Genomic DNA, 27,420 nt, shown 5'->3' on the forward strand with positions numbered 1-27,420 from the left:
ACTGCAAAAGAGGTCAAATCCAAACTGAAGTTTCCCGAGTCAACGGTGTCCAGATGCTGCACCGGAGAGGACAGGCTATTCTTGCAAGTGCTTCATTATTGTTGAAAATTATAACAAATGTCCACCATCATCTCCAGAGCCCACACTGATGAGTTCATACAAAGGTATTCAATTCACAGGGATATGTAGCTGACGAGCAGCACAGCTCAGTGGAGAGGCTGCCAGAGTTTGGCATTGTACTCGACTGATCTGCATCGGAGCAACAAACATCCATTTGGAAGTGAGGTTGCTCTTCAGGTGCTCGGAGTGAAGGTCACAGTGCCGATGTGTCGTCTGTACATTCCAACATGCAACGGCGAATTCCTGCAGCCAGATTCCTAAACAGAGTAAACATTCCAGACTGAAGAGGCAGAGGCAGTAAACAGATGCAGGGTGAGCGGCCAGGCAATGTGCTACTTGTTGCACTAGACATCATTCTGTTGTGAGCTAACCTCAGTAAAAAACTATGGAGTTACAAAGTACATGTGCTTGTTCTGACAAAAATAAAACTCTACACAGACATTTCTCTGCAGTTAGATGGACAGTCCCCTGTCTCTTCTCTGAGGTAGTAAATAAGTAGAAATATCATTAAAGGCAAGTAAAGAGAACCATGTTTGACTCTGGAATACACCACGAGGACTCATGTGTACTTCAAAGTTGAATTTTGAGCATATTCCCATGTTCAACAGTGGTACAAATCTGCCTAACTGTTACAGGTTTAAACTATTTCTAATGATTTTTGCAGAAAGATATACGACAAGGTAGAGGTAGAAAATTTGACCGAATTATAGTGTCAATGTCCGTCGCTAGATAAAGAGTTTAGATTCATAAAATCTACCTTTATAGTTTCAATCTAATGGCACAAGAGCCAAAATAACTAGAATCAAATACAAATAAAAACAGAAACCCACACTTCTGCGTGTTTGAGGTACAGATCAAATTCATCCTTTTTTAGAAATGTCATAAGTGCTTAAACCCAGTCAGGAGATTAGACACTCTTAGAGAGGCACAACAGTAGTTTTTTAAGACATTGGTGCAACGCTTGGAGGCTGGTAATAATGCTGGTGAGAGAAGTCCTTCGACATAGTTCATGGAGTTAAGGCAGAAGGGAGAGCATCATCTGAACATTTCTCTCTAAACATCTTCTTTCCAATATCACATCCATCCCTCACAACATCCAGCAGGAGGGCTCCTCCATCTCCACTACACGGCCAATTTCACGAGTTGAGCCTCCACTGTTGGAGGCTGCTGGTTTGGATCCATTATTCTTGCCATGCTGCACTGTGACGGTTAAAGGAAACTTGAATCTCAACACCTCGTCAACCTTCTCTGGCTTTCCTGAGAATGTGCAGGAGAGATGAGGCTGGGACGAGAGGGGAGTGGGGGGGTGGGTGGGTGGGGTCACCTTTTAGCTCTAATTACATCAGATACATGGGATCCATCACTGTGACATAGTAAAAGCTAGGAAATAGGTTCAAGTGCTCTTGAGGTCCTTTGTAGAATCAATGCTGCATTGGATACAGGAATAAAGTCAGACATTCACAGCAAGCAGGTCACAGATACAACCTGTTTAGATCCAGTGGTCCAGTTTGAAAGAACACAACAGATAACAGGGAGGGCTTTGACAATTCCTTATGCCCACTTACAACTCTGTGTCGAAGTGCTCCAGGTCACATCATGGAGGTAGGGCTGCCACCTTCTACTCTGGGAAACATGGACATGTGGGAGAGGGCTGGATGACCTCTACTTCACTTCAATGTAGATAGATCAACATATTGCAAAGTGCTTTTATGTTCCTTACTAAAACACGAGTTGGGATCGCACAGGTGAACTATAATATGACAATGGCAATTGACATTTTAGATTTGCTGTTTCCACAGGTTCCATCTGCACTACTTACAGCAGGAATGCAAGTGAGATGCAGATACAAACGGTACCAGAGGCCAGGCACAAATGGATCAAAAGACCCGGCTGTCTGCACACCCGGGGCTGTACTTCTACGCTATACAATTGGCTGTCTTGTAACAATTAAGGAGAATTCCACAGATTGTTTTCCAAGATGTGGAAACACTTTCTCTGTTGTAAGCACTGTCAAGTCTCAGCTACATGTGTCACCGCCACATTTTAGATTCAGGACTATCATGCTAAGTGTTACACTTCTGGTTGGCCTTCTCCTGGAACATGGACATTCATTCAGAACAAATTACATTAACACCTAAGTGTGGGTTCTGTGGGAACAGGGCAAATACCCATCAGGCCGAGAAGAAGAGTGTGTTCTTGTGTGTTTTATGTGACACAAGCAGCAACCCTGAGATCAGTGACCTGGTGAGCAGTGTCAGCAAATGTACATTTAGAGTTCTCAGTTTGGCCTTTTCAACACAGCAGATTCAAGGGATTTAAGGTAGAATAAAGCGCTGCTCTCTGAGGCGCTGTTCAGGCAGAGATGCGTAACTCTCACTGAGGCTGCTTGGAGCGCCGCAGGAGGGGAGAAATAGAGGAGTTGGGACTGAGGTCAATTAAAAAGGCTGAGGGGATTTCAGATTGGTGCACCCATAGGTTAACAGGTGATCTCAAAAACTGAAATATGTTTAATACACTGAAAACATTTTTCTCTAATCACCACTTCTGTCTAAAGGTAACTATTGTGTCCTAACATTTCATTACAGAATGTCTCCCCACTGACAGCAGTGGTGCAGCAGCTTTTCATCTCGTGTGATTTGGCCTTTAAAGGCCTGCAATGTTGAAAATGAAACGCAAGGGCATTTTAATCTAGTGATGCTACGTAATATTGCCAAAAAAGTAGCTATTTAGCACCAGCGTTTGTCACCATGCTGATATGACAGCACATAACTGCATCTACAAATCCTCCGGGCTTCCGACGGGGGGTTCTGGCTTAAAGAGCTGCTCTGTTACATTTTTTTAAGACATCAGAATTTCAGACTCTGATGTTACTCAAATGCTTTTACAGTTCAATTCCAGTAACGTTGTGTGACATTTTTGATTTGCTAGTTGTTCAATTGGCTAACAATAGTATGAGCAGTCTAGCTGTACAGTTGTTGTTAACTGTAACTTATTGACTGCACTTTCAGACACCTAAATAAATCGGCCAGATTCTGAATTCCGCAGTTACATGTACAACACTTGAAATATTTTGTCAATGATCATTTCCCATGTAGTTCTGTATTTGTATCAGAAGGTGGATGACTGGATGGGAAGCTCTTTACTGCAGATTTTAGTGCGTTAATAGGTGCAATGTGTAACACCGAGCCACCGGCTCCAAAGAAGCAAGGGCCAGAACTTCCCCTCTACTACTGGGTCCATACAATCGAAACTTAGTCATCAGTTTAAAAAAGAAAAAGCCTGCTTCTAACAGCAGGGCAAGAATACGTCAAATACAACCAAACTGCCAAAACTCACGAGAGCCGGTCATAATAACAGTGCCATCTTATATCTCCTTGTGTTGCGTCAGCCATATTGGGTTTACTGTGGCAGAACCGGGACTATACGGCTCATGTATGCTTTGATACTTTATTTATTGGACCATCCAAAGTGGCAGGAAGGAGCCGTGTGGCTGCAGGTCCTTTTCCTGTTTCTGCTACTTTGGATTTAATACAATAAAACAAACAATCAAAGCGTACCGGGACCATGGAGGTCTCATTGACAAGCTCTTGGGCAGCTCTACTTCTTAGTCCTCTCATGTTGGTGCAGACTGGAGCTATATGCTAATATGAGCACATTTTAACCTCTCCACAGTCTGTTGGTAATGAGAGTTTTAGAAACTGAAATTCTGGCCATAACATACACATTGCACCTTTAACCACAACATATCCTATACACTAACTAAAAACTGAGTACATCTTACACCAACTGTTATCGCTGTAAGACTGTTCATGCTCCATTATTCTAAAATGAGGAAATCTCAACCCAGCTTCAGTAAGGAAGGTGACATTGCCTAACACGGTAGCATTTTCCTTAATAACCTAAATCTTTATAACTATCAGCATTGTGCCAAGTTTGTTAAGTGCATCCACTGTTGGTAACTGGTCTGGCAAAAAGAAGAAGTACTCTACTTTGGTTGTAGTAACACCAACTACATATCCTCAAACGTCCAAGCTTCCTTTTTAAATAATGAGGTAATACTGACGAGGTGATTTGTTGTGTTCAACAAAAAAAAAAAGATTAGCATCATTAGCACTGACAGGCTAAAGTCACACATACAATAAGATGCTATTCTCATGTTTGACCCTTTTCATGAAAAAGCCTGTGAAGGTAAGGTTCGTGGGGACAGAGCTGCTTACTGCTGAAAGGCCTGGTAGTAGTGAGGTAGGGAGCTGGAGGTGCTCATAGCAGGACTGCTGTATGCCTGAGGTAGCTGGCTGTGGTTATGGGCTCCAGGGCCCTGCGGTACATGAGCCTGTGGAGGCTGGAAGAAGGTGAAAGGCCCCGGAGACTGGGAGGACAGCCCAGTGGAAGAGGATGGAGGGGAAGTGGTGGTGGCGGGTGGATAGCTCATCACTAACCCCCCCATCCCCATGTGGGGGGTGTAGGGCGGCAGGCTGAAGGGCAAGAAGCCCAACAGAGGCCCAAGGTCCATGTTAGTGGTACAGGACAGCTCGGTTGAGGAGATAGCGGGGCTCCTGGACAGCAGGTGGGGGTCGCCGCCAGCACCCACACCTTCACCCAGCACCTCCCTCTGAGGGGAGGCAGAAGTAGAGGTAGAGGAGTTGACTGCACTCAGGTGAGGTGGGGGGGCACTCTGTAGGTCCAGCAGGAAACTGTCCACGTCGGTGCGAGGATATGAGGTAGATCCGTGCTGGTACCTGGCCATGTTGTAGGGCTGCTGTTGCGGAGCCACCGAGGGCTGCAGGTGATGGTGGTGAGAAGATTGTGGGGGCATGTGGCGAGCCACACCCATACTCGATGTCAAGGACCCCTGCATAAGGCTGTGAGGGTGGCCCATCCCGGGGACAGGATTAGTCATGGGGTAGGAGTTGTACATGTCTCTGGAGAAAGTCTCCATGGGCTCCTTGGAGATGGAGCTCATGTCAGAGGCCACAGGGCTGTGCTCCTCCTTCACCGGGCACTGGGTGGCAGGGGTCGGTGTAGCCACAGGAGTGCTGGGTGTACCGGGTGGCATCAACCCGGACTCCTGCGCATGGCTCTTCTTCAAATGGCGGGTCAGGTGGTCTCTGCGGCCAAAGCGTTGTGCACAGCGCGGGCACAGGAAGTCACGGCGCCCAGTGTGCACTACAGCGTGACGCCGTACATCCTTTCGAGTGTAAAAACGGCGGTCGCATCGCTCACACGAGTACTTCCTCTCTCTCACTGGCACAGTAGCGTTATTGTTGCCCTCTGATGGTGGAGGCCTGTCAATATGGCTGCCTAGGTGCTCCAACAAGTGAAGGCTCTGGACAGGGCAGGCCTGCTGCAGCACTGTGTGCTCCCACCAGGTGGCGTCTATAACCCAGCTGGGTGTTGTACTGCTTTCCACACTCCTGGCAGTGGAAGAGCTGCCTGCCTACTGGGTGGCTGTCCTGCAGCTGGCTCTTCAGATGGTCCTGCTGGTGAAACATGGTCTAACAGAAGGAACAGTACTGACTCTGCTGCTGCACAGGGACTCTGGCCAAGAGCCTGAGCAGACACAGACAAGACTCATGAGGATCCTCCAGAGAGCTGACCATCAGCCTACAGACCTTTGGTCGTTTTGTTAACTTAGAGTGCTAGAATTAACGCCAAGTGCTGTTTGTTGACTCTTTGATGGTCTCTTGTGGCAATGACTAGTGTTCTGTCCTGCCTTACTGGGGCAAGCTTGTGTCCAGCACTTGGTTTCTGTGACAGCAGCTGCCATAGCAACCCCAAAAGGGATGTGGTGATGAGGAGCTTTGGAAGCTCTGACTGGGTCTGTGTGTTTCCTGAGAAAAGCTCTTGTGTTGTCCTGCAGTCTATTTTATTATTCAGCAGCCCTGAAAGCCACAGTCACAGCAGCAGAATCACAGGGGCAGCTCGACATCTTCACAGACCTGTAAAACAGAAACAAAGTGTCACTCTGTGCCAGTGATACCTTTCTTGCTTAAATGGTAAGAGGAATGCTGGATGAGCTGACTGTACACAACTATAAAACAGGCAAAACATAATTCACACACGTAATATTTCCGTCATAATCTATTATTACCTGTCATTTTTTTAAATGATAATTAGGTAAATGATAATTTAATAGCATTAAATTGCCATTCATTCATTTACATTTTTAAATAATAAATATACAACACAAGCTTTTTATATATATATATATTATTTGAATGAGTACTAGTTGCTCTGTGTGGCCGTTTTGAACACCAACCTACCACTCTGCTCCAGCAGCATAAACCGTTTTTTTGGGGTTTTTTTAATACTGGGTATCAGGTGTAATCAATACACGTACATGTTGTCATATCAGCCTGTCAGAAGATAAGAACATAGAGAGAAATACCCAGTCTGTCTTGTCTATGCTGGTAGAAAACAGCAAACACAACAAGTTACTCATTCAAAGTATTTATGGTGAATAATTAATATGCCATAGGCATGCCTGGTTAATGTTCCGCGACGGGGAGTTTTATATAATGTGATCTCATTCTAATTTTAAACATACCAAAAATAATACAATTAGCCTCTAAAATAGGTAGTTGGCTCAAAATGTCTGTTATTAATTAGTCAGACTGGCTTCGGTGTATTGTAAATGACATGACAAGCACATAACAAAATGTGGGTTCCAATAGCATAGAGCTACTAGGTACATGTCACTTCTACACTACGATGGTTTTATAGTCTCAGACAGAACAGCCGCCAAAAAAGGTAATCCAAAAAAAAAAAAGAAAAGTTGTTGGGTTGCTGGAGTAATGTTTCAGAGGAAATAAAAACCCATTCAGTTCATTTTAAGGTAGGCTATCAGTGCCCAGGTGCATCAAATAAACAAACTCATTATATCAATATAATCAATATTTCACATTATGAAATATTGAACTTAAATCAGATATTCAAGAGGATTAACATAGTAGCAAATACTATATGTAAGGATAAAAAAAGGAGTAGAACACTTTCCAAGGTTCAAAAAAGTGAGAGTCCAGATATATCCAAAATGTGTGGATATTTGACAACCAATGAAAAGATTTTTACAATACATACAAGAAATATCAGTGTGTAAATTCAGCAATAAGGCGATTGGATGTCAAATTTTGAAATGTACTTATTTGTTTGAAAGACAGTACTTATAAAAAGCTCAAGCTTAGCTGTATTACTTATTTTAAAAGAATATGCTTATGTTTACACTTTATAGGCATCACTACTACTTCAGGGTTTCCGCCAGAGGGCCCAAGCATGCATAAATACATTTAGAAGATGTTTATAAACTAACGTATTAACTCGGTGCGCAGGTTGTATTTAATCCTAGCGAATGCAGTTGAGAGAGAGTAAAACACACGCAGGCAGAGACACAAGAGCGTGTGTGTGACGGCGAGTCGGTCATTATGATTGTATTAAACTGCCAATCTGCCACCACCCGCAAATGATATGAGTTCAGCCCACGGTACCTAGCCGTTAGCAAGTATGCGGCCAGTCGCTCGCGGAGCTAAAGAACGAGGGAGCGCGCGCGTGTGTGTGTAGCCGTAGCAGGTATGAAGTTAGCAGCAACAGCGCGGTGTGTTCAGTTTAAGTTTAAGAGCTGACTTTGTAAGTGGACCAGCAACTCTCATGTGACATGACGCTCCTCCAAGTGTTCGCAGCAGCAGATCACTTTAAACAGGGAACAACAGTACCCACGCAGTCCAGGATTCAAAGGCTTCTTTTGCTTTCTAACACTTTTATTTAACTTATGTGATTCACATTATCATAATGTAACACTGTGAACAGGACCATGCTGCAGCATGAGTGCCTTTACTTTTGATTGGCTAGTTGTTGTAAATACATTTTATCATTTCACTAAAATGCACATGTTATTCCTAAAAACGTGGCAATTTTCTGATTTAAGGAGCGATACAAAGATAAATCAAAAACGTCCTCGTAAAACAAAAATGTCAACAAGATTAAGTAACATCTGCATATAGAAGTTTTACTTAAAACGTCCATTATTCACTCAAGCAGAGAGTTTCAACACATGTGCCACCAGTGGATGTTGTCCACTCCATGTCATTGCTCAAGGATCACACGCAGAGGGAGTTTTGATAAAAGCACCAAAGGACGACTTTGCATGAACAGTAGGTGATGGGAGCTGCTAGTGCCATCTTGTGGGTCCTCAGCATTGAGCTGCCATAAAGCTTTAATCCCCACACATTTTCTACCTAAGCCCTCTCCATTGTGTTAAACTGACTGCGATATTGTTTGTCCTGTTGGAGCCAAATGAATTGGGGGAGAAGTTGCACCCAGGCCGATAGCCTGACTGAAATGATTAAGTGTAAACGGGTAACATTAGTGGCGGAACGGGGTCATTACCAGACCGGGGCTAAAGTGACTGCTAGCCTTGCTGTGTTCAAAAAGAATTCGCAGGCGGAGGAGAAACTAGGCTTTTTGCAGGGAGGTTTGAGTGTGTTACACTAGTTTTACTCCGAAGGAATGCGCTGACTAGTGTTAGTTAGGCTGTGGATGAAGTTAGACAGTTAGCCTCACCAGCATGCTGGTTAAAAAACAAAAGATGAGCGGTTCACTAAGTTGTATCGGAGTTTGTGTTACGGGAGCTAACTCCTCTATATTTTACCGAGCAGAGTGAAAGTCCTGCTCAGGTCAACAGACACGGACACAACGCTACTTACCGATTGCGTCTCAGTCCAGCTCTCTGTCCAGCCTCCATTCCGTCTCCATATCGACATTTTGGAAGAAGTTTTAGAGATGTTTCTTAGAGTCCGGGCCTGGACTGTTGGGCGCCGCGCTGGAAGCCATGCATTCTGGGAGAGTGACGTCACACCCCGGGCTCAGGGGAACTCTAGCAGGAACCAGATCCCCACACACACACACACTGACTCACACACTGATTATTATTTATTTATTTGACTGATTTACAAACATATCAGAAGGGTTTACGTAAATATGCCTGAGGTGTAAAACAGAGACATATACCTTGATATATATTTATAATATTCTAATAATAATTTACTTAATTTTATTTACTGTATACAGCATTTATAAAAAAAAATCAAATAACAATTCAAACGTGCTTTACTTAAATCAATAAATCCAACATAAAACAATAAAGCATGCAAAAACATTTTTTAAACAATGAATATTGTGAATTGAATAGCAAGAACGAAATGAGGAAACAGGTAATACAATTCCAATGGGGTGTTCTGTTCTCCTTTCTTACTTTTTGTAAGGAGTCAAAGTGGAGCATACGTGTTAGAATTGGGTCAAACTACACAATTATTTGGGATTTATTTGCCACAACCAAGAATATCATAGGGGTCAATGTTCCTCTTGTACTTATCCTGCTCGCAGACACATCAAATTCTCAATGAGATGGAGATATTATACACAAATTACTGTTTACTGTTACAACTGTCACAAATAGATAACATTGTAAAATGTATCTATGTAAATGTATAAGTATGCACATTCTTTCAGACGTATCTCCTTAAATTTGAAAACAAGTACAGATTTCTGTTTTAGATTCAACCTGACTGTTCTGCAAGCAAACTTCATTTAAAAATAATAAGCCATGCTTTTCTGCTCTTTAGATGAATATAACTGTCTCTACTGATGTTGTACAATCAATGGTGTAGTTGTGGGTACTATCAAGGGCTGAAACTTAAAATGACTTTCATTGTCATTTTTTATTTTATTTGTATCAATCATTTGGTCTAACAATTTAAAGTTTAAATACCCCATCACAATGTCCCAAAGCCCTAAATGATGTTTTTAAATAGCAGAATTGTTGCAGAATGAATCTTTGTCAATCACTAACCAACTAATCTACTAATTGTGTTCAGCTACGTAATCTGGATTGATCCAGTGTGTTGTGTCTTTGTTAAAGGATCCGTTGACCTAAAATGCAAAGATTACTGTATTTCTCATTGGGCATGAAAAATCATTCTTGATGGTAATAACTGTTGTTGGTGATCTCAGCTCAGTAACAACAGTAGGGTCTAAGATGTCATTTTATGTCATCATAAAGGTAAATTATCACCAGTCATCTCTCGATCATCACATTCATCTAAGCATATTACCCAGACCTAGTTTGGATTAAATATTGTATGAAAGCATTAAGGCAACATAACATTATTGATACTGATATTGATATTGAAGTTATTATATAAGGGTTCATTCAAACCCTATGCAGCAGTGAGTAGGGTCACAAGGAGCACCCCTGCTGAAATGCTCTCATGCAACATCCTTGCTGAACCTACTTGATTTAAAGGCCTGTATGTTTAAAATAGCCTTTTCTGTTTTGGCTCCTCCTAGGTATGTTTATTTGTCCCATATTGAATGTTGCTGTGTTGTCTGTTATCATCCAGTATTAACAACTGCTTCACATATGTGCAGTAAATAGATCCTCTTGTGGAAACACGACATCTATTGCACGTCTGTCCGTCCTGGGAGAGGGATCCCTCCTCAGTTGCTCTCCCTGAGGTTTCTTCCATTTTTCCCCCTTTAATTGTGGGGTTTCTTTTAGGAAGTTTTTCCTTGTGCGATGCGAGGGTCTAAGGCAGTGGCTAGCTAGGCACATTTTAGGTGGGCTTCAAATTCATACTTTACAATGTAATCTACCGGGCACTAAGACCCTGGGGGAGGGGAGAGATGGCTCAGAGTAAATCAAGGGCGCTAGGACCCTGGGGAAAAAGGTGCTGCCATAGACTGTACATACATATCTGTAACTTCTGACAAGTCATGCTGGAGATGAGAGGTTGACATTTTGGAAGATGCACTGTGTGAAATTGTAAGAAGTTATTAATATGTGTTAGCTCCTTAACTTTTAATAACTCTAGGAAAGAGAAAAGTGTAGTAACATTAGGTCTTCTATGTTTGTTGGTGTACTGTCAGTAGTCAATAGTAACTGGCTAGCTACAGAACAGCTAACGTTTGTTCACTATGGAAAACAATTGTAAGCAGGAAAGGGTGAATAGCTATTCTAACTATCATAATCTGCCAATGTTCATTGATCAGATGGATATAAGTAGAGTCCTAAGGAAAGGTGCAGCTCTGCCACAGGGAAGCAGCAGCAAAGAACAAGTGCTTTTGGAGCCAACAGTGTGATGGAGGTTAGTTCAGTAAATGAGCAATTTTTGGATTAAATTCCTGTAATAGGCCACAGTAAATCATCATAAATAAATCATTAATGAAAACACACAGCTCGAAGTTCCAGAGAATAATGCATTTGTTTAACACACAAGACAGTGAACACACTTACACCATACATGTCACCAGTTTGCATTTTGAACATGACGTTTGGATGTCATGAAATTTATGTCTCGATCAGTTAATAAATCATTGTTTAAACTTATTTTAAAGGGTCATGCAGAAGGAGAGGCAGATATATGTTTCATATTAGTGTTGAAAGTTGTTCCCCCTCCCCTTACCAAGACCACAAAGTTCTATTAGATCTAGCATCATAATTTTGCTCTCAAAGTGCACCAGATGCATACAATTAACTTTAAAACGTTAAAATCGTAAAAATCTGCCCGGGGAGCATGCCCCCGGACCCCCCTAGAGGATGGGAAGTCCACTCTACTCCTAAGACATGTCACCATGACTAAGGCCAGGTAACATGGACCTGGTTAACATGACTAATATATTGACGACGCAATCAGCACAAAACACTATGGGATGTGTAGCGGCTTTGGTCAGTGCAAAACTCCCAGACTTACTTCTCCATCATCATGCCAGCTGAGTTCCTTTAATGGTAATTGTACTACCATGCAGGTGCATACAGCTCCACCTCACCTCTGGGCTAAGCCCACCCAAACTTGAAAACCTAGCTACACCCCTGGTCTAAGGACAGCGGGTGTCTTATCCTGAACAGTCTGTAAAGCAGACTGAGACAAATGTGTAATTTGTGATATTGGGCTTTTTAAATTAATTAGATTTAATTAGATTTGAAAAGTCAGCTTTAGCTATGTATTCTTCTTTTTACATTATAATGAATTTAGAAACATTTTGGTGCTCTAATGAATGGACTCTATTGTTTTATATGTTATGGTTAAATAATGTCTGTGTGGTGGAGGATGGAAGGCTCAATATAAACTAATATCAAATATGATTATTTGCATGCTGCATCTTTTTAAATCATAGACTGTATATTTAAATGTATTATTTGCATGCAGAGGGCTGCACGTTTTTGTCGTTGCATTCCTGCGGAGGATTTGACCTTTGACCTGGTTGTTGCATTCCAAAGAGGCTTGTCCTGCAGCAGCGCCAACCCTGCACTCATACTGCTTCTGTGCTACAGAGAGACGATGCGTGTTGAGCTAGTTTAGACAAGACACTGGGCACAGTAGCGAGAATAATCAAAAACTAGCAGACTCCACAGCATCGTCCCGAGCTAAAAGGAACGTCTTGTCTTGGGTCTACACAGTTAACCCATAACGTTGTTAGCCATTTTGCTAAGAAGCTAAACCGCCATCGTATTGAGGTTGCGTTATAGACACACAGCAGGCTAGCCGCAGACACCAGCGCAGAGGAAATGAAGGACAAACAAAAGAGAAAGAAGGAGCGGACCTGGGCTGAGGCAGCTCGCATGGTAAAGAGCCTATTTTGAGCATTTAACTAGCTGCATGTAAATTATGTATGGTTTAATGTGAAGTGATGGGTCCAGATGTGTTGTTGTGTTCATGCTCCTCGCGACCATTGCTTGTACTGTAATATCAGCTAGGTTAGCTGTTAGCAGTGCTAGCCCAGCCTGCAGGGAGGTTATGTTTGAATTAAATGTAATTAGGGAACACATTTTACATGTGCTGCATGTCTTTCTGGCTGCTGACATAAAGAGCTACGCAACGCAACATGCTAACGCTGGCTAGCACGCTAACACCCACCTCTCCTGTTTTGAGCTCTTTGTTTGCTAGGCAGCAAGCTAGCTAGCCCTACGCTAATTACCATCTGAGCAACCCGAGTAACTCAAGATACGCGACAAGTTAATGCATTTAATGTGGACAAACTATCCAGTAAACTGCGACCTTGTCAAACTCGTAATGTTAATGTAGTGTCTAACATAATGTATTAGTCGCTATTAGATCGTTATGCTGATCATAATGCACGCTACCGTTAGCAAAGCTTATAGCTAACATTAACCACCACTCAGCTGTATTGTGAAGATTGGATTGTGCAGGAAAATACAAATAAGTTGTGTTAATGTTAGTTAAATCAATCAGGATCTGTCAGAAGATCAACGAGCAGTAATGGGATATTTAGGAAAGAGGTGTAGTCGCATGAAACAGTTTAAATGCATGGGTGGGATTATTTTAAGTGAACTTTATTGAATGTATATTAAATTAATTATAAAGCACACCGACAACTAAGCAGTTGGCTAAATGACAGAAGTTAATATATGATTCTGTAGAATTGTGTTCAGGTGTGGTTTTCCTCAGTGTGAGGGCAATGGGTTCACTAGCTACTTGGGTCTGTTTTGGCAGGATAGGCCTTTGATTTCTACTCGTATAGCTGGTATAGAAGAAAATCACACTCAGTCTCTAAGCATGAAACAAGTACTGCATATTATAAAATAAGTGCTATTCACTCATCTTGTTTTAAAGAAGAATGTCAATTAAGGTAATAGTTGTACATCCCTATTGTATACTGACTGCAGATGAAGTACATGGGGATGATTCAGTTCAATGGTCCTTGTTCATATTCCTCATAGTGGTCTCACAGCTGCAGCTCAACACATACCCTCCTGGCCTCTTCATTACACTACTACACCAATGCAATCCAGGACCACAGTTAAGCCACATATTCTGCTTTTACGAAGCTTATAGAGGCCACATTTTGCTAAAACCTGTATATCGTTATGAAGTCGTAGTTAATGGTGGTGTTGTACTGGACTGCATTATAGTGAAATTTGGTTTTGATATTTTTGCGCCTCCATGTTTGTAAATAGGGTCGGAAAAACACTAGATCACATCTCATTGCCATAGACAATGTCAAAGTGCCACACCCCATGCACTGTCGTCACATCAGAAACAAAAGAACACAGATGTATCTTAAAGTTACAAGGAATGAAGTACAAAAAGTACAAGTACTGTACCCATCAAGTGTAATAAATTAGAGGAAACGGGACATATTCTTTAGTTCTTCATTTAGGCCAAAAGGCTCAACTGTGTTAAGAGTGCGAATCCAATATGCCTCTCTACAGAGTAGTGAGTTGAAAATATCAATATGGTGTCTGACAAGTTAGAACATTGTACACATGAAAAGATAAGACCCTTGTTCAGCATGGATATTTCATCTTGAGAGAGATGGGCACATCAGAAATATTGTCTTTTCCCAATTCCCGTTGCAGCTTTTTCTTCAGCCTTTTTTTGTTTTTCATTAGGACAAGTTGTGGATAGTACCTGGTACCACCTCGGTTGAGGTTCCAAGCGAGCTGATCCGATACTAAAAGGATTTAAACACAGCTGATTGGTCAGAGAGAATTGTCACTAGTGTGTCACGGGACATCCTGCAGAAACCTGGCGTCAAAAAAAACTACCGTAAATTGTGATCGCATGAAGAAAAAAAAATCCCATTTATAAATAATTTTTAAAAATCCCATGCCCCACATTTTTAGAAACTGCAGCTGGCAAAACTATGCCATATAACATGCCTTACAGTCGATGAAGTGCATCGATCTGGTTGGTTTGACGATGAAAGGATTCAGTGAAAGTCCCGTTCCCACGGAGGTTTGATGCGGCATCGCGACAGCAATCATCAGATCTCCCTGCCTACACTGAGGGTGTACTATCCGCAGTGGAGAAATAAATAGAGTAAAGCACCTGGTAGCAGTAGTGAGTGGAGTCAAGCAGAGCCGTACCATGAGTTGGAAACACAGCATTAGACTCTGATCTTGAAGACCCATGTCTCCCTACTAATGCAGCGGAGGTGAAGACTTGTCCTGGCAGCAAGCTGTCTTCTTCCAGCACTATGCAGCTTAATTGGGAGCCTCTCAGCTCGATGATCGCACACTTCCAAGGGAAAGAAAAGAACCTGAGAACACGGATTGACTGGTAGCCTTTACTATCGCTGAACACTTTGACACTACTGTTTTTTCAGAGTCAAAATGGTCAAAGACGTAGACTAATGCAAACGCATGTAGTCAACCTAGCACAAATTGAAAAGGATTTTAATTGTAAGTTAGCCCGACACCCAATTCTTGACTATGAGCCGGAAGGTGGACATTTAAAAAACAGTTTGGCATTTGACATTGAAACCTCTGTGGAAGACGAACTCCAACTTAGCACTGACAGGGCCCGAAACACAGAGAAAAATGTTTTCGATTTTAGCCGGTTATAAAGTGGATGTACTCTTTTTCTATTGAAAATATTACACCAGCATGTGAAAGTACACGTGTGGTGCTTTCGATAATAGGATTACTTACTTAGATATCTTTTTTTATTATCATGACATTTCCAGACATGGATACAAATGAATTGCAGTTGCACTGCCTTGACCTTCTGACTGACACATTGGTCAGGGCTGATATCCGTGAATTTTTAGCTTATGACAGATGTATAATGTTTTGCTTTTGTGGCACTTTTAGAAATTTTGGATTGGCCTTCAAACTGTTGACAATGATGGCTGAAAAAGACTTTCCTGTCCCTTGCATGCAATGGGCAGAAACAAAAGAGTACGGGTAAATGAAGGATAAATGCATAAGTATTTGTCTGTCTGCGTGGTAAAAACAATGTGGCTGTTTTCCAGGTTTTGGAGAACTTCTCTGATGCACCCATGACTCCCAAACAAATCCTCCATGTCATCCAGACCAAGGGGCTGAAGGAAATGCGGTCAGACACACACACACACACACACACACACGTTGTAAACCATTGCATTTCTTCCTAACTGTTATTGTCTTTTGTATTCGTCTAGTATTTTTTAGCAGTCTGTGAACTGATCTCACGGCTCACACAAGAACTGAACATGTCAATCAGTGTGATTATAACTGAGGTTTTTTTATTTCCTTCTATATGGATCACTTGGCCTGCTGCTGACCCAAACAGGAGGTAAGTTGGGGACCCGAGACCTTTTCTTGCTTACACCCATCATCTGTAAATCCTTATGCTTGCTCTTAACACAGTATGTTTTCATGGTAAATGCAAACGCGTTGCATAAAAACATCCCAGTCACCTTCTCAACTGAACGCTGGGTTCACACTGGAGGCGGATGTGCAGCGAATTTTAGGGAAGCGTGTTGACCAATGGTGCGGCGCAGTGTGAGCTCTGTGGCGTTCTGCAGCGATAGTTTCAGTGCCGGGTCTATTTTCTCCGCATGCCGCAAGCGAATCTACAAACGCACTGATGAGCTATTCTAAGCGATTTAAAGGATAAGACGAAAAATATGTTTCAAAATGAAAAAACAATAGGGCGTGGCAATTCGATATTAAAATGATATTCTGAAAAAGCAGATTGAAAATGGAAAGGGAACTTGAATCTTTATGAGCATGGCTCTAGTTTCCTACGCCATTGCTCTTTTGGAAGATTTGATTATTTACAGTAATTTTTGCTGATTGTTCAGTGCTGTATTTTATTATGTTGCCCAATTAATGTGTGTGTGTGTGTGTGTGTGTATAGTGGTACAGCACCTTTGGCCTGCCTGGTCACTATGCTGCACTCCCAGGTCCGGGGAGACAGAGTCAAGAACAGCATCTTCTTCAAGCTGCCTGGGCGGATGAGCCTCTTCACTCTCAAGGTACACAAACACAATCGTCTTCACTTTCAATGCTTCACCACTCCACTGCTAAAAGTCATTCACGTGAGTAGAAATACCAGCATAACTGGTCTCAGTAAAAAATTTCTCCACAATAAATTCTGCCGTTACCAAAGATAAACCACAGGTTGCATAGTGAATATCTTTATTTGTTATCTTTTCTACCTGCCGACCGACTTATTGCTGAGATGCTCTAATTTATGATAATACTAAAATGGATGCAGATAAATACAGTTGGCCCAGTCAGGTAATCTATTGCTGTTTGTTCACACTGTCATATTATTGTGAAGTCATTGTAGCAGTCAATTTGATGCATTGACCACAAAAACATTTGACAGGAGAGAACGCTGTTTTTTTTCACACTCTGTAGAAAAACGCCCTCCAGTGGACAAAGACAACATCAGAGTCGGAGACACCAACAGAGCTAGCCAGCAGCACGGCCGGCCCCGCTTCCAGCAGCAGCACCTCTGCAGCGGGCACAGGGGTGGCCCCGGTCGGAACCACTGAGGCCACTGAGCAGGAAAGCTGCGACTCCACTGAGACCACCGCTGCCAGCGGGGACAATGACGGTAACACTACAGTACACACTAGATACATCTAATTACATACACCAGAAGCCCCTCCCTAAAAGGTTTTTCCATTATGGTGGGGTAGTCCCGCCAAGCCACGCCCTGAAACTCAAGTGGTGGTGGTGCATTAAAAGACCTAGTCTACCATGCTCACCTTGATCATCCCCACATTTACTTCCATATAAACTAAACAGGCAAACTGACTGAGGTGAGGTTTTGATGTAATGACTAACACAAGCAGTGGAGTCGTAACTTTATGAAGCATAGACGGCTTGAGTAAATGAGTAATATTTAACAACTTATTGTTTCATCCACACACTCATGTCAGCGTAGGAAAGTGTGTTGCAATTGCAAGCTAGCGAACTAGCCAACTGTCTGCCGTTTGCACACAATGTGCTATTATTAAGTTGCTGTGCGTGTGTGAAAGCAAAGATGCATGTGTGCGCGCCAAAAAAAGTGTTCTTGGTTGTGTGTTCGTCTGCGTGCCATGATGCCGGTCGAGTCATTGTTATGCTGTTCACGGCTTGTTTGAAGAGTACAGTTAGCTTGTTGCTAACAGCTCGTTGCTCCTATTGTTGTGTTGTGAGGACTCACCGCTGCATGCTATCTTGTGTACTGTGGATTAGCGCCTCCTGGTCTTAAGGTAAGTACTGCCGTGAACATAAGGTGAATCTGCCACCAAGCAGACTGCAGTGTGTTCAGAGAGCAGTCTGATGTGTAGTGATTGCAGTAGTCTGCTCCAGCGGGCCCCTGCCAGCTCTCCACCGGCTGTGGAGATCAGAGCCGTAGAGAGGAGAAGGGCAGGAGAGAAATCGAGATATGTAAATCTTGTTTATTTGTGAATTCAATGAGGCACCATCTGTTTGAAGTGCTATAGTTAAGGCTAATTGGGTTAGTTGAAGTGTTTTTATTTATATCAGTTTACAAGTTTAAAAGCTTGTTGTTCGCTTAGATGTTACAGTTCTGTTCTGTTCATTGTCTTGAACATTGACATTGACTTGTCTTCCATTGTCTCAGCCTGGTGGGTGCTTATACGGATGCACTTTTGCAGTGTTTCTCATTAATTACCTAGACTGGCTGCTCGCAATAGTCTATTCTGTCTCAACGATAGACAACTTGCCAGACTCATTCCCTCAGTGGCGGTGCCACCATGCTGCAGGTCAGCTTTAAAGTCCTAGCAGACGATACCAATACCAGTTAAATTCCACATTCTTGAAAACAATTTGATACCACGGTCAAAAACAAAACAATAAATTCCATGTTCAACATTTTCTCCTTTTTATTAAGTTTGAATGTTGTTTTTGTCTGGAGGTTTTACACATCATAACTCCCACCAATATGTATTTTATATTTATTTGAAAACATCTCCTTCAAACAACTGTAAGCTTGAATACGTTTCTTACCAAAAACTGCTTTTTACAAGATCACGTTTGAATTCACTTTTCCTTCGCCCCTTAACGCATTTTAAATGAAGAGCCTGAACACACCTTAATGCAAGTCAATAGCACCTCCGGACCGGCTGCTAACAGCTAACGTTAACTAGCTGTACTCCTGCCGATTTCAACACGGATTTGTGTTGTTTACATTGCAGCGTTATCCGGAAAACATTGGGTTCGTCTCCTGGACGCGTCATAGTGAGTTTACTGAATAAAGCACAAAAAGTCACTCCGGTCACATGCTCTGCCAAGAGCTAGGGCTGTGTATTGGCAAGAATCTGGCAATAAGATGCGTATCATGATACAGGGGTTACTATTCACTATACTGCAAAACTGGGAGCAAGGGGATTTATTTAAAATTACATTTTAGGAAAACGCATGGTATAAACAACACACCACCACTGGCATAAAATCTGGGTAAAACAAGTTTTTATGAAATGAAAATGGATCTACATTTATCAATTTGTCCCTGTAACATCCCTTCCATGTTTTTTTTTACTTGAAGCCTCGGTGGATGAGAGCTCGTCCAGTGCCTCCTGCTCCACAGAACTGCCGGCTCCCAGCAACCAGCCCCAGACCCGCCTCAGCAGGGCGGCAGGACAGCAAGGACGCACAGAAGCACAGCAGACCCAACATGCTCAACACACCCAGACCAGACTGAGCCGCTCAAGACAGGTCAGCACCCTGTGGAAGCCACTGGCTGCTCCATGTTTACAATGTGTTCAACAATAAAGGATTCGAGAGCACCTCCACCGTGTCATTCGGTGCACTGTTTAAGTCATCAGGCATGTCATACCATGTGTTTTGACTATCTGTAGAGGGACAGGACAACAGTGCTGCTTGATATACTGACTTCAGAACGGTCTGCTGTGTCAACCTTCCCTCCCACTTTTTGTTTTGCTCCAGTCAGGGAGACAGAGGAAGAAAGCAGTCATGATGCCTCGTGTTGTCCTCACCCCTCTTAAAGTAAATGGAGAGCATGTCCCCTCAGGTAAGAACAACAACATTACCAACACCCCAGTCATGAAGGCAAGAATTCAGAATGCTGATCGGCCTGACAGCTCAGACCTGCACATCTAACTGAAATATAAAGAGTCTGTCTGTCCTTCCAAGTTTCTCGACAACCCTTCATCCGATCGACTTCTCACACGGCTAGTGTATTGCTGAAGACCCAAGGAAGTGCCGTGTCTAGTCTGAAGTTGTTTTGGATAAACGGTTCTCGAGAAAGCGGCAAGAATCAATACCGGAGGCCGAGCAGTTGACCAAACAGGCACTGCACTAGTTATCCTACTTAATAAACACAACCTGCCGGAAGAATACATAATAGATGAAAAGCATACTTTTAAAACGACACAAAGGGTTTTATTGAATCCATTCACCAACTATCTGAAGGCAAGATATCCTGTAAAAATGCTGCAGATGGGCCAGGAAAAAGGTATTTGGTGCTCAGCTGCATGGACCTGCAGATGGCTTTGGACTAGTTGAACGTGTGTTTTGCTGTGGCAGGTCCCATGAAGAGGAGTCGGGGAGGGGTGGATGTAGACTTTGAAACACCAGGCTCCATCCTGGTCAACACCAACATCAGAGCCCTCATCAATGTGCGTACCTTCTCAGCCTTCCCCACACACTCGCAGCAGCAGCTGCTGCAGCTGCTGCCTGAGGTGGACCGGCAGGTATGTTTGGTTTCTGTCCTTCCCGTTTATCCCAAGCTTTTTTCTGTAGTTGTGCTGCATACCCAAATATTACTATCACACACAGAATTAGAATGAAAATAAAACATCACAGGCCCTTGCTCTGCACCCTTTTCAGCTGTCAAATTAATTCACAATTGTGAATTTAAATCTTAATAGATGTTAAGTTCTGTTAATAAAATAAAGGGGGAAAAGGCCCAAGAAGAAGTCGTCATCTCTCAACTACCTTCTCATGCTGCAGGCAGGTTGGAGTTAGATACAAAAACAAACTGAACTAGCATTTTGGGGCAGGCTGCAGTATGCTATCCCAGTTGTTTTTTATAGTTTAGAATTTTGTAATTTAAATTTTGTGAAGCTGAGCTCAGGCACACACTGTGTTTTGTCATTTTGATGGTCAATGTAATGCATGTTGAGGCCAATTCATACTTTCTGCGTGCTTGCTTTGGTCCTTGTGACGCAAAGTCGCCATCTGCCACGTGAGGGGGCCATACACTTAGCAGGTGCCCCGACTGCACATGCTCCTGTTTCATTCCACACCCCAGTCCAGTTGGTGGCGTATGCACCTATAGCTGGTTTGCCGAGAAGAAGGAAAAGATAACAAACTGAATGGTTGTTTTAAAGAGAAGGTTGTCTGAGGAGATCCGCCGTTACCAACAGGAGTATAATTTGTCTTTAGAGGAATACAATGAGAGCCAAATGGCTTTGAACTCCTGGCAAACAACCCAATGTGGAGTGTGGATCAGTAAATGGGCGTACGTGGAACGCCAGACTGACACGGACCTTCAATTGTAGTATGAATAGAACCACGTGCAAGTGCAAGTACGGGCCTTCTAGGTCTATTTGTAATATTATTTTACTGATATTTATACATTGTGTCTCCTCCTGCAGATTGGACCAGATGGTATGGCCCGACTGAGTAGCTCAGCTCTCAACAATGAGTTCTTCACCCATGCCTCCCAGAGCTGGAAAGAAAGGCTGGCGGAAGGTAAGTGTATTAGTCAATCATGGACAAGCTGCCATATTTTACCGGGACTGGGACTGCCACATTAGATGAGAAGGGGGAAAGAGATAGCGTTGGCAGAAGCAAAAAGTAACCAAAAGTTTGTTATGAAGAAGGGGAAAAATCATAAATGCCAGCAGAGAAATCCACGGCAAAAGGCAGCAATGTGCTCCAGCATTCTTTACGCAGTGTGAATGAAAAGGAGGCCATAGTAGTAGAAATACACAAATACACTTTGCATGATCTTGGTGAATCAGTCCATTCAGGGACCTGATTCAGAGAATGTCCTGTCTTTATAGTCCCGATGGTAGCACTGGAACATTACTGACACAAGCGACGGGCAGCTAATCAAGTTTATATAAAAAATTATACTGGTCATGCACTTAAAAAAGTTCAGTTGTTGAGCTACTCTTTTAAACCTTCACATGTGTTTGACACATTTAGGTGAGTTCACCCACGAGATGCAGGTGCGTTTCCGGCAGGAAATGGAGAAAGAGAAGAAGGTAGAGGCTTGGAAGGAAAAGTTTTTTGAAGAGTACCATGGGCAAAAGTAAGAGCCAACCCATTTCATTTGAGTCTGAATTCATTGTTCACACAACAGCCATATTAGTTTTATGTCATATGTGGGGTGGTTCCTTTTTTAAAGTTACCATATAGTTAAGAAGTATTACTTGACTAAATATTGTATTGATAGTATTATTTAGAAAAGCCTTGATTCTTTTTTTTATTTTGTTTTTTTTGTATGTATTAAGTTTTCATCTCCTTTGCTGTACCCCATGTAGTTTAGACAACTCGAGTATGATCTCATCAGTCAGGGCCACTGTTATATGCAGACAAATCAGTCAGTGTTTACCTTTTATGTGCTAAAACGTAGTTTGTGTTTCTGTAGATCTGGCCTGACACAAGAAGAGTCCCTAAAGCTGACCATGAGGGAAGCCAGTGAAGTTGCAGCCAGTGTGCTGGACAGCGATGTGGCTGCGGTGGCAACTGGTACCCCCAAGAGACGCAGTGTAGGTCGGCGGAGGAGAGACGGCAGGATGAGGAGACGCACACGGGCGGACCTGCGTCGGAGGGCCCGCCGGACCCTTTGCAAGGGCACTCCTCCAGTCCTGCAGTCTGCAGAAGCAGCTGAGCCCAGCGCTGCTCTGGACATCCCAGCAGTTTCTGTTGGCTCTCCCATGTCCGACAACACTGTTGTTCAAGGTGAAGTGGTGCTGCAGGCTGAGTGTGGTGTGGAGCTCCCTGCTGAGAGTACCTCCATAGAGTCAAAGCCCGAGCCAGAGCCAGAGCTAGTTGCATTGCCAGCCTCAACTCCTACCCCCACTCCCAGCCCCAGCCCAGCCTCCATCAGCGCAAACGAAGAGCCTGAAGCTGCAGCCCGCCTTCTCCCAGAAGAGACTGCACCTGTACTGGCTTCCACCTCCTCACCTTCCACTTCCTCCTCCTCCTCCTCTTCTTCATCGTCTGCCTCCTCGCCTGTCTCCTCCCCCTCCTCACCTTCTGAAAGACAAGGAGCTTTTGCCGCAGGCCTCGACTCTTCTTCATCCTCCTCAACATCCTCCAGTGCCGCAGTCGCAGGTCGATCCCCTGGATGACACTGCCTCCGTTGTCACCTCCATTACAGGGGGTACCGCCACCAGCAGCCGTGAGAGTAGCCCCTCAGCCAGCCCAGCCACCACCCCTGTACCCAGTGCTCAGCTCAAGGAACAGAAGAGAAGGCCAGATGAGACTCAGGCCTTCTCCAGCTTCCCCGAAAAGAGGCCGCGGCTTGATGACCGTCAGTCCTTTCGTACCACAATTGACGGTGTCCGTACGGAAAAGCCGCAGCCGACAACCGAAGAGCCCAAGGTGCCGCCTATCCGGGTAAGACTTTGTGCACAAAAATAATAGTTGTTGACCAGGTTAAATTTGACTCACTGTCCTTGTGTTTCTGTCCCAGATTCAACTGTCCAGAATCAAACCCCCCTGGGTCAAAGGTCACCCAACCTACCAGATCTGCCCCCGGATCGTGCCCCCCGGCGAAGGCTCGCGGCGGTCTGGGACGGGGGGCGCGCGTACCTTGGCGGATATCAAAGCCCGTGCCCAGCAAGCCCGGGCCCAGCGCGAGGCCGCTGCTGCTATTGCAGCCATTGGCGACGGGGCAGGGCCGGCAGGGGTCAGGCTGCGGCCTGCTGCTGGGCTACCGGATAGCAGCAATGGACGACGAGCCAGAGAGCACCCAGGACCTATCGAGCCAGGAGGAGGAGGAGGAGGTGGAGGAGGAGGAGGAGGAGGAGGAGGCGGCGGCGGAGGCGGCGGAGGAGGAGGAGGAGGAGGAGGAGGGATGGAGGAGGAGGGATTGTCTTCAGGCACTAATTCGTCTGGAACACAACTACAGCTTCTCAATGTAGAGCCCAAGCCCCAGCCTTCCCCTTCCCTGTCCACTACCTCAACCTCAATGTCTTTGGAGGCCCCACAGACCCCAAGCCCTCCTCTAGAGGATGCAGCTGGGGGGCCAGAGACAGGAGAGGAAGTAGAAGCAACATCAACCAGTGTCCAGAGTTCCTTCAATGGTTTCGCAGACGAGGCAGCTGACTTGCCCTATCCAAAGCCTGAGTTGACCGAGACTCCTGCTGCCCCTTCAGAGATGGACCAGGGTTCTAAAAAACCCTCACTGGCTCCAACCTCCATCCCAGATTCCCTTCCCAGGTTCGGAGCTCAGGGTGTGGATGTTATTCAGACGCTGGCCAGCTCCTGTCAGCCCAAAGAGCTGGTACAAGGGAAGGAGGCTGGACTGGGTGGTGTTATCCAGCATGGTTCCAACCACGTGGAACACCAAGAACTATTATCTGACTCAGCTGCAGAGAGACGGCAAACAGACTCATCCTTTCCTCAAAAAGTGCATTGCTCAGGTAGAGAGAAAGAAGACGAGGCTGGGACACATAGCGACTCCACGGAAACGGCTTCAGACTGTGAGAATGACATCCAGGAGGATGAGCAGCAGCAACCTGACCAGGACTGGTGCCCCCAACTGAGCATCCATAGAAACGGCCAGCTGGTCATCTGCAGCCCTCCTCCTAAGAACCAGCAGCCAGTCATACAGGCCCACGTGTCCAACCGCCAAGGTCAGACTGTCATTCAGCCTTGCTTCCCCAACGGCCTGCCACATGCTCAGCACAGTGGCCTCCGTTCCCAGGACTTCCAGTCTCTCCCCACAGACCACCCGCAGGGTCTATGGGACAACAACGTTGTGGTGAAAATGGAGTCTGGAGATGATTGTAGAGCCTCCAGACAGAGCTCTACTGAAGAAGAGTGTCGTGAAGGTTTGAAACCCTCGCTCACACACCCAACTGCTGCAGCTGCATCAAAGAGACTGGCCAGTTCAGCCAGACCAGTTTCTAGTGTGGAGGCCAACAACCCTTTAGTCACTCAGCTACTACAGGGCAGTCTGCCCCTGGAGAAAGTTCTACCCTCACACTCTGCCAATAGGCTGGAGATCAGCCGATTACTAGGAACTACACCACCATTGGCAAGGACCCCAGGGCCTCGCAACAGGCCTGAGGTTTCAGCCCAGTCGCATAGCCCAGAACTGAGTGCAGCCTCTCAGATCCACAACAAGTCTCCGACAGGTCGCCTAGTCTCCTGTTTGATTGAGGCCCCAGCTGCGTTGCCGTGTCAGTCTCAGCAGGCTCCCGGTGCTGTCCCGGTCATCACCTCTCTGCCACCCTTTTCCTCTTCCTCCAGTTCTTCGTCCTCAAGAAGTAAGTCAGACCATAGCTCTCAGACTGCTGTGGTGTCTGCCGTTATAAAAGACTCTCATGGTCGTCAGCCCTCGCAGGGAGTCACTCCAGACAGGCCCCAGCTAGCCCACCAAACCATGCCTAATGGCCCCTCTCCTCCCAATGCAGACCCCTGTCCTGCAGAGGTGGTGCCTACTATTAAGATCAACTGGCGGCCCCCACTGTCTCACGAACTGCAGCTTTCTCCTGCACCCACCATAAAGAATGAAGTCGGTGCACGTCCCGCTTGCCAGGCTCTTTCCAAATCCTCCCCCATTAAACCCATGAGTGTTACAAAAAAAGAGCCTGGGAGTTCTGTGGATGGCTACCTGAGCGGAGGGGCGATGGAGGGACTCCTCAACATGGAGATGACTTTAGCAAGGATGGCAAAGAAGGAGCACAGCAAAGCTACCTACTCCTCTGGCTCTCCCTCCTCTTCCTCCTCCTCCTCCTCCCCCTCCTCTACTGTCTCTGCCCTTCCCTTCCAGCTGTATGGGAAGCTCCCCAAACATGGTGGTGTTGGAGGAGTAAGCTACACAGCCAACGTGTCGATGATGGACAACGGCGGTTTCTCCCGGAGCATGGCGGACAGTGTTCTCCAGCTGCGCCCCCGCCTGGCCTCCGGTCAGACCACCCTCAGTATCCAGGCCTTTACTGACAGTACGGCCGAGGAGGTGGCGCTCAAGTGCTCGTGTCGCCTCAAAGCCATGATCATGTGCCAAGGCTGCGGTGCATTCTGCCATGACGATTGCATCGGGCCCTCCAAATTGTGTGTGTCATGTCTAGTGGTCAGATAGTATGTGGAAGTCAGAAGTGCTATCTGTACAGTGTCAGCAGCAGGACTGAGAGGCTCCACAGTGTACAGAATCCTGAGTAGGGTAGAGCACACAGGAGGAGCCTAACAGGCAAGATTTGCCTTGTATAATATAATTGGTATGTATTTTTGTTGTTTCAGATTTCTTTTTTTGCTGTACTTATATATTATTATTATTATTATTATTATTATTATTATTGTAAATTGTGCCTTTTTTTCTTTTTTTTTTCTTTCCTCAAAAACATTTACCTCATCTTGCTCCACCTGTCATCATTTGATGGCCATCATTGTTTTGGTCCCTTGTTTCCTCAGCAAACGGGGACCTATTGTTGTGTCATTGCGCAAAGAAGTATTTTTTTAAACCATTAAAATGAGTAAATTACATTGTTTGGGTAGTTTGTGTTTTGACTCATTAAACTCATGTCTGTTCAGTACAATGAACAAATAAAGAGATCATTGAACTGTGATAGGGTCCTTGAAGCCTTCAATGAACATAAATGCATCACAGAAACTGATCAGAGAGCCAGACAGGCCTTTAGGTTCAAACTGCAATTCCTTTATCAAATTCCAACACGTCGAAGATAGCAGTGTTCCATACCATGTAATTAGGAGATGTCACGACAACCGATACTTCAGTACCTAGTCAAAGCAAAATTCTGACAATATGACCGTACTCTTTTTCTACAGTACTGCAGGTACCCTAGTGCCAGGTAGTGCCTTCAGGGCTCAAGACTAACGGCATCCCATATGATTTTATAAAAAAATAAGTGTTTGGGAAGCAGTTAACTCTCGTCGTGTCCAGATATGCATATTATTTCCTTATAATGCTACATTGGGAACAACAAATCAGTGTTGAAAAAGAGGAGAGCTAGTTAACGTTAGCTGTTAGCAGACGGTGAACGGAGGTTCCATAGAGTAGCATTGTGGGGTATTTAGGTAAGTAAAGTAAGTAAAATTTATATTGCGAGAAAGTAAGTTATAAAGTTATCATGATGTGTTCTATGTAGTGGAGAAAGTTGAATAAATCCAGATGTTTGAAGGAGATGTTTTCACAGCAATATTAAACGGATATTAGAAAGGGAATTATGACGTGTTAAACTTCCTCACAAACACCAGTATGCAAACGGTAATAAAGGAGTGTATGTTGAAGTACACGGCGTTTGTTTTGTTCTTCCGCGGTATCGAACTGCTATTAAATGGTGGAATTTCACTGGTATTGGTATCGACGACTACATTTCTGGTATCGTGACATCACAAAC

The 27,420-nt window shown here is 44.3% G+C and overlaps 2 protein-coding genes across 2 annotated transcripts in view; one reads left to right on the top strand and one right to left on the bottom strand.

Moving 5' to 3' along the window:
• LOC115021212 (zinc finger protein PLAGL2-like) overlaps window positions 1-8,952 on the bottom strand; it is a 10,210-nt gene extending 1,258 nt beyond the window's left edge. Inside the window, 3 exon segments of the mRNA XM_029451479.1 lie at window positions 1-5,437; window positions 5,439-6,059; window positions 8,820-8,952. The exon segment at window positions 1-5,437 is cut by the window's left edge and continues 1,258 nt beyond it. Of these exon segments, the coding sequence (XP_029307339.1) occupies window positions 4,334-5,437; window positions 5,439-5,612 (1,278 nt within the window). The 5' untranslated portion in view covers window positions 5,613-6,059; window positions 8,820-8,952 and the 3' untranslated portion in view covers window positions 1-4,333.
• Window positions 8,953-12,364: 3,412 nt separating this feature from the next.
• asxl1 (ASXL transcriptional regulator 1) lies at window positions 12,365-26,628 on the top strand. The gene is given in 12 exon segments (XM_029449003.1): window positions 12,365-12,736; window positions 15,889-15,972; window positions 16,756-16,875; window positions 17,264-17,462; window positions 19,404-19,573; window positions 19,805-19,889; window positions 20,405-20,571; window positions 21,478-21,574; window positions 22,034-22,139; window positions 22,479-23,166; window positions 23,168-23,452; window positions 23,529-26,628. Coding segments are annotated over 12 exon segments (4,674 nt in total). The 5' UTR covers window positions 12,365-12,679; the 3' UTR covers window positions 26,145-26,628.
• Window positions 26,629-27,420: the final 792 nt, after the last annotated feature.

The sequence above is a fragment of the Cottoperca gobio genome, chromosome 2, assembly GCF_900634415.1.
Source record: "Cottoperca gobio chromosome 2, fCotGob3.1, whole genome shotgun sequence".
In the NCBI taxonomy this organism is placed as follows: Eukaryota; Metazoa; Chordata; class Actinopteri; order Perciformes; family Bovichtidae; genus Cottoperca; species Cottoperca gobio.